The sequence below is a fragment of the Helianthus annuus genome, chromosome 6 (assembly GCF_002127325.2).
Source record: "Helianthus annuus cultivar XRQ/B chromosome 6, HanXRQr2.0-SUNRISE, whole genome shotgun sequence".
Classification (NCBI taxonomy): Eukaryota; Viridiplantae; Streptophyta; class Magnoliopsida; order Asterales; family Asteraceae; genus Helianthus; species Helianthus annuus.
Window position 1 is genome coordinate 141,243,553 of NC_035438.2, and position 8,218 is coordinate 141,251,770.

At 38.9% G+C, this 8,218-nt stretch overlaps 1 protein-coding gene across 1 annotated transcript; it reads left to right on the forward strand.

Annotated features, from left to right (window-relative positions):
• The first annotated feature begins 1,054 nt into the window (after nucleotides 1-1,054).
• LOC110892575 (putative F-box protein At5g62060) lies at nucleotides 1,055-2,345 on the forward strand. The gene is made up of 3 exons (XM_022139731.1): nucleotides 1,055-1,432; nucleotides 1,518-1,625; nucleotides 1,713-2,345. The coding sequence occupies exons 1-3, from the start codon at nucleotides 1,055-1,057 to the stop codon at nucleotides 2,343-2,345; spliced, it is 1,119 nt and encodes a 372-aa protein (XP_021995423.1).
• Nucleotides 2,346-8,218: the final 5,873 nt, after the last annotated feature.

An 8,218-nucleotide genomic window follows, 5' to 3' on the forward strand; every position in this document is an offset into this window, starting at 1 on the left:
CATGTTGATAGAGCATAGACTGCTGAGACATTCTGATGTATTCATGTTGAATATATCTTTAGCATGCCCTATAAACATGAACAGGTCATACCCTATACTTATACATTAAGTTTTTTAAAAATACATATTATAATGCAAATAATTTGTATGTGAGTGAATTAATGTTATTGTAATTTAGGTTAATTTTGTTTACAAATTACAAACCAAATTTAATTTTCAAACGAATTGATTTCTTTGTAAAATAATAAAAAACCTTATTTTTTAAACCGGGTATTAACACCCGGACCATACCTGGTTCCAATACTCGGTCATACCCGAACGCGATCACATCCTACCCGGGTACATAGAGTATAGTTTTTTCTCCTCATTGCCCATACCCGAATCATACCCAAATTCTCTCAATACCCGAAACTGGTTATTAAAAAAACCGAATTTGTGCACCTGTAACTCTATATATGGTAGGTCATAGGAGTAGTCATAATTGTAAAGGGAAGAATAGCTAGTGGGCGGTAATGAGCTTATGAAATGAGACAATTACTAAGCTCAATGATAAAGCTTTTGTCTTCTATGTTGTTTCAATTTGGAAAAGGGAAAACACTTCATTTGATGAGGTTGACATGATGATCCATATCATGATCTCTATTGGCAATTATGGATTTCCGGTCTCTATTGGATTAGGCAGTATAGACTCCTTATATTGGTTATAATGGTTAGAGATTATCAATGTTTTATAGAGTGTTAACAATAAAGTAAAATAAAACCGGTAAATTAGACCAAGGGGTAGTGATCTAGCGTTATCCTGATAACTTTCTCTAGCGGATGTCACCAGTCTGAGTCTCATTCGTAACAAAAAGTCATGCATGAGTTAAGGGTTTTAGCACAGTAGACCTTCAGGCGACGGTTTTCCCTAAAATTAGTGACGGGCCAGTCACCAGCACCTTCTGCCAGATAAATCCAAACAGGCCCAACTTGAACCTAAGTTATCGCTCCACCAGAGGCTCTCTGGTTGTATAAACCCTAGAAATTCATACCTTCTTCCATAATCGAAATCAAAATGTCAGACAATGTGCCTTTCGAAATTCAAGAGGAAATCATCAAAAGGCTTCCTATCAAATCATTGATCCAATTCCGATTGGTCTCCAAAGCCTGGAAGTCTCTCATTAGCAGTAGTGCTTTTATTGCAGATTACAGCGCCCCACACCCACAGCTGCAACATCTACTCGTGAGGTATGATCATCGACATATTTCTCCGCCAACATATTCTTCAGTTGTCGATGATCATACTTTACCCAACAACCAGAGAGTTTCCCTCACTCCTCCCCCGTTGATTAACTGGCTTAGAGATTCTCTAATAACTGGCAGCTCTCATGGCTTGTTGTGTTTGCGCTGTTTTTATGGCGATGACAGATATGGTCTTGGAACCAGAATGGCTGTAATTTGGAATATTTCAATTAGAAAAGCTATTGCTGTTGTTGTGCCTAATATGCTAGATGTGGAAATATACACAACCTTTACAGGTTTTGGGGTTTGTCCAGAGACTAAATGACCCTAAGATTGTCAAGATCACAGAAATTAATACGTGGAGTGATACGGAAAGTGTAACTCTCATCCCTTGGCAGGTTGAGGTTTTTACGTTAACCTCAGGGGCTTGGAGAAGCCCATATAGCACCAATCTCCCTCGTAAATAAATTCAATTCAGTTGTTGTTCGCAGGTTGTTGTAGATGGGTTCTGTTATTGGCTTGCTACTGATAGGAGTACTATAGATCCTGGATTTGACGCTTATAATCTGATTATTTCATTTCATGTGACAAGGGAAGAGTTTGCAGAAGTAAGCCTACCTGAGAGTTTAGTATATGAGGGGTCTATTGATTATTTGAACATCTCTAATCTAAGAGAGTCTCTTGTTGTGCTTGATCAAAATACGCAAGAGAATGTTTGTTATGTTTGGTCAATGAAGGATGGTGCATGGAAGTCGTTTACAAAGCTATTCACTATTTACTCACCAGATGCAACGCTACTAAGTGTACTAGAATTTAGGAAAAGTGGTGAACCTGTAATTGAAATTGTAGATAATGATGCTGACCCGCGTTATGTCCCGTCATTGCTTGCCATTTATGAACCCAAATCAAAACACATCAGTAATCTTGGGTTTAATGGAACAGGTTCATTTTTTGTGCATTCCTACAAGGAAACACTACTTTTGCTTGACCAACCAGAATTTACGGTTTATGCCAAAGGTAAAGGCTACATCGTTAAGCAGAGAGCTGAGATTATAAGCCTTTTGAAGCATACCAGCAAGGTAATGAATCATTTTAATTTCTTTGCTCATTCTATTATCCATTGAAATACAAGGCGCACATGAAATGAAATGAAATCTAATGTAATGGACTTTTTATATAGTTCCTTTTACAAAATTTTGAAAGAACAAACCTCGTATTGTTGCAATGTTATTTTGATTGTGTTGTGCATTTGGTATTCTTCTATTGCTCAAAGGTTCGTTTTCATTTTTAAATTCTTGGAATTTCTATCCAATTTTGTTCAGTTTTGAGATGATAATTTCATGAATTATGATATGATTCCTTGTTATGTTATGGATGGCCAACTTGTTTTAGACATTCCATATGGTGTGGTGTGTATCGGGTCAAAAGCAAGCAGGGTTTATGGGACTAATGCATGCCCTTGATAGAGACAACAACTAACAACATGGTTTTCTTTGTGTTGTTTTTTGTACTGAAACAATATTAATGGTTTTGCTTCTCTGTTGAAGATAGTGGTTTGAAACATAATGGAGACGTTGAAACAATCCAAAATGACCATTCAATAGTGTGGTCAAAACATAAGGATACTTCAAAGACTAACTTTTGGGTTAAATTTGGACATTCATTTTAAGATGATGTGTTGTTTTGGGTTAGATGTGAGTTTTAATGGGCCATAGTGGGTAAAACTGAAAAATAGGAAAAAGTAAAAACTAAAAACTAAAAACGGGTAGAATGGGTAAAGAAGAGAAATGGACTAGTCAGGATGGATAGATGGTCTTCTCGATTCCCTCTTTTGACGCGACGGATGCAAAATCTAGAACTGTTTGTCAACTTCACCGTTCAATTTCTGTCCAGCAGTGGTTCGAGTTAGATATCAAATCTCAAGGTATGTTATTTCAGAACTTTCATTTTAAGTATAACTAGTAATAAGACCCGCGCGCGTTGCGGCGCGGGTACTTCGTAAATATCGAACGGATTAGTCCAAGCGTTATGTGATATGTTAACCATATGAAAACGCACATTCTGGCGTATCCGATTGAACTCAATGTACGCTATAGTTGCATTGCAATTGGATCAAAACGTAACGTAAATCGAATTTATATCGTACAACCATAACTTATTATACGTGACCCGACTAACTCGAATTTATATCGTCAAGCCAAAATCTCTCGAGGGGGTCAAAGTACCATTTACAAAATTCATAAAAAGTTATGTGGTTAAAAAATGCATTTCCAAAACTTAAGGGCTAATAAAGGGTAAAGATAAAATTTGATAAAGTTTTGAGATAAGAAGGAAACTATAACAAAGTTGGGGCTGAAAAGGAAACTACCACAAAGTTGGGGTGTCAAAAGCAAACTATTTGTAAAATGAAGTAGTAGTTTAGGGACTAAATTTGCCATTTTATGAAACTTTGAAGGTACCAAAGTAAAGGGGCTAAAATTGCAACATCGTAAAAGTATGCGGGAGGGGAGGCAAAGGCGGTGGGGTTTCCACCGACTTTGTCCTTTAAGAGTATATAGAATAGAATCGTACTCTCAGTGGCGAAGGTTGACCCGAATGACGGGGGGTCGAAAACGTATATACCAAAATATTTCTATAGAGGGGGGGGGGGTCGAAAACGTATATACCAAAAAATTTCTATACGAAAACTGTTGAAAAATAATTTAATCAAACAATTAATTTATTAATTACCGAGTTATCAGCCAAACCAGTTTGTTCCAACTTGAGCAAACTGATTAAAGAAAGGTAGAAGGAGACTGTCCCGTTGTCGGACGAATTAAAAGAACACGCAAAATTAAAACCAACCTGGCGATTGAGATCGAAGATCTTTAAACGAGAAACTTGAACTGCACGGATGATTCCTGTCCTTAAAGGATTTTACGCGCTCGTATTGCTGTGAGCTGCAGCGTAAACTCCCAGGATTTAATGCAGAACTGATCTGGTATTCCAACAGCAATGGAAACCAGAAAACGCCACGCAGAAGCTGGAACGAAAACAGAATCACACAATAGAGAGAGAGAGAGAGCTGCGAATTTGAGGTGTGTAAATGGGTAGCAGGAAGCCTTTATTTATAGGTGTGGGTTATACCTGAGAATGAGAAAAATAGGGAATGATATATCAATCCCATACGAATTCGTAATTCTGTATACATATCCTATACGAATTCGAAACTGGATAATTATCATTATACGAATTCGATTTTCTATAGGATAACCCCCACTGTTTTCGAATCCATCCCTATCTCTTTCTTATCTCATCTCATTCGGTTTACAGATCTGACCCACCTGAAACCGAACCTTAGCTAAAAATAAAAGCTCCTCAGCTCACGTGCGAAGTGCAAAGTGCGCCTCAAACGCGGCCATTCGCGCCTCAAACGCGACCATTCGCGAGCTCGCGGCTCGGCTCGGCTCGGCGCGCGTGTGGGCTTCATCCACTACTCAACCCATTTAACACTTTGGAGGCCCATAAGGGGTAATCCCTTATAAACCACTCAAGCTTCAATCACTCCACCAATGTGGGATGGAGGAAACATACCAACTTGTATGCTTCCTCTTTAATATTTCCAACAATCCCCCACCAAGTTGGAATGTTTCCTTTCACTTAGACTAATGATGTCACTAGGTGTCACGAAGATTAAACCCAGTTTATGTTGATAAACAAGAAGAGACAGATTAGATGGTGTCCTATGGAATTAAACCATTAACCTGATAGCCCCCTTCGGTTTACCCCCACACATCACCAGTTGACTTTGCGTTCTCACTGAGCGCGAATATGGCCGTGCGCTATAAATCCTTTTCATGACCCTTTAGAAGATAAACCACTAATCTTCACTCGAGGCGGCACCACCCCTAGATCATATAGGCAAAGTTTTACATCATCCACGTTGCTTGGATGCCTCCAAAACTTTGTTAAGAGCATAAGCTCACCCTTGTTCTCGGCAACGACGTACTATCATACCTCACATGGATCTATCAAATTTGATAGTACCTTCTATCGTTAAGTGACTTCGTTGTTACCCATTAAACTTGAGAAATAGGAGCACTAAGTTCAAGTTGGGTTTCCATCACTAACGATTCTATTGTGGTTTTAGACCCATGTCTCTCGCGGTATTCACAACCAAATCTCTCGTCAGAGGTTTAGTAAATGGATCTGCCAAGTTCTTACTTGTCTTGACATAGACAACCTTGATGGTACCACTTTCAAGCAGTTGTCTCACATAATTGTGCCGAAGACCTATGTGTCTTGATCCCCCATTATACACTGCGTTGTATACTTTAGATAGTGTGGCCTCACTATCACAATACATGGGAATAGACGGCATTGGAACATCCCACAGACGGATGTCAGTAAGTAGATCTCTAATCCACTCTGCTTCCTTACCAGCCGCAGCTAGCGCTATGAGCTCAGCTTCCATAGTTGAGTGGGCAATACACGTCTGTTTCTTGCTCGCCCAAGAAACTGCTCCTCCTGCTAGAGTGAAAATCCACCCACTTGTAGATTTTGAATCATTGGTGCGATCAATCCAGCTTGCATCAGAATAACCTTCAAGTATTCTGGAAGAAGACGTGTATGTCAGTTCTAAGTTACTGGTCCTTTTCAGGTATCCAAGTACTCTACCCACTGCCTTCCAGTGTTCTGTCCCTGGGTTAACAGTATACTGACTCAGTTTGCTTACAGCAAAAGCAATATCAGGACGAGTGCAATGCGTTGCATACATCATACTTCCAATAGCACTCGCATACTCCAGTTGAGCCACTGCTCTTCCAGAGTTCACATTAAGTTTCACACTTGGATCAAATGGAGTATTAAACTCTTTAATATTTAAGTGTTGAAACTTAGTCAGAATTTTCTCTATGTAATGAGATTGACTAAGAGAAATCTGACTTCCAGCTCTCTTCACCTTGATCCCAAGAATGGTATCAACTTCTCCTAGATCTTTCATCTTAAAGTTCAAAGACAAATATTTCTTAGTTTCAGAAATACCTTCAAGGTGAGTGCTGATGATCAACATATCATCAACATAGAGACAAATCACGACTGTATAACCGGGTTCGCATTTAGTATAAATACATCTGTCAGCACTGTTGTGTCGAAACCCGAAAGCAGTCACAGTGGTGTCAAATCTCTCATGCCACTGTTTAGGAGCTTGCTTCAAACCATACAGAGATTTAATAAGTCTACACACTTTGTTCTCTTGTCCAGGCATCACAAACCCTTCTGGTTGCTCCAAATAAATCTCCTCATTTAGATACCCATTTAGAAATGCCGTCTTTACATCCATTTGATGGATGTAAAGCCCTTTCAAAGCAGACACCGCTATCAGAGTTCTAATAGAACCTATTCTAGCCACAGGTGCATAGGTATCAAAATAGTCGATCCCTTCTCTCTGCCTATACCCTTTAGCAACTAATCTCGCTTTATAGGCAGAGATGGATCCATCTGGATGATACTTCCTTTTGAAAATCCATTTGGATCCAATAGATTTCTTTCCCTTGGGTAGATCAGCTAACTCCCAAGTTCCATTTCCCATAATGGAATCCATTTCATCATTGACTGCCTCCTTCCACAAAGGAGCATCTCTTGATGACATTGCCTCGTTGAAAGTTTTAGGATCATCATCCAAATTTACAGCAAAAATGACCTCTCTCGTCACTTTCTTTTGAGTTCCTTCAACCAGGTAAGAAAAGAAATCATCTCCATAACTTTTCTCTTTTCTAACTCTAGTACTTTTCCTTGGTTCTTCAACTATTGGTGAGGGTTGAACCCTTTTCTCAGAAGTACTAGAAGTTGTGGTGCCATTTGAGTTTTCATCATCTCTAGAAACCTTGTTCTCAAAGAATTCCACATCTCTGGATTCTACAACTATACCTGATTCGTCATCCAACAATCGGTAAGATTTACTATGCGAAGCATATCCAATGAATACACTCTTGAAAGCTCGTTCTCCCAGTTTGAGTGTCTTTGGATCAGGTACGCGATAGTAAGCAAGACAACCCCAAACCCTCAAATGCTCTAGGTTTGGTTTTCTTCCTTTCCATAACTCATATGGACTCGTAGGTATCACACGACTAGTGATCCTATTATGAACATAACATGCGGTTAACACAGCTTCCCCCCACATATTACGAGGTAGACCTGATTGGTTTAACATACAGTTAGCCATCTCTACCAAGGTTCGGTTCTTTCTCTCAGCCAAACCATTTTGTTGGGGAGTATATGGTGCAGTTCTCTCATGTATGATGCCCTCTTCTTCGCAGAATGCATCAAACTTTCGGTTAAAGTATTCTCCGCCTCTGTCCGAGCGAAGAATTTTAATGCGTTTCTCCTTTTGTTTTTCAACCTCAGCCTTATATATTTTGAATGCCTCAAAAGCTTCGTCTTTTGAATGCAACAAATAAACATATAAGTATCGGCTCGAGTCGTCACAGAAAGTGATAAAGTATCTCTTACCCCCACGAGTAAGAACTCCATTCAGTTCACAAATATCTAAATGAATTAGTTCTAGTAGTGATGTATTGCGTTTAGGAACACTTGGAAAAGGTTTCTTTGTGAATTTTGATTTAACACTAGTTTCGCATTTTTCAAAGTCTTTATCATTTAATTTTAATAAACCTTTAGTTTGCATTTTTTCAATGTTTTTAATATTTGTATGAGCTAAGCGTTTATGCCATAAAGAAATTGAACAAGCGATATAATCAGAAGACATAATTTCATTCAAATCAAAACCAATTGCATTACATTCACCAATACTAGAACTAACACTACCACCACTATCACTATCACTTTCATTCCCAAACCCGTCAATCACTGAAACGCCCCCTTGATCCGAATCTTCTTCTTCACCAATCCCATCTTCAGCTAAGTCAAGACGATACATTCCACCCGTGTTCTTTGCTTGACCCACATAGATGTCATTTAGAGAAAACTTCACACGGAGATTCTTGATAACCAGCTTGTA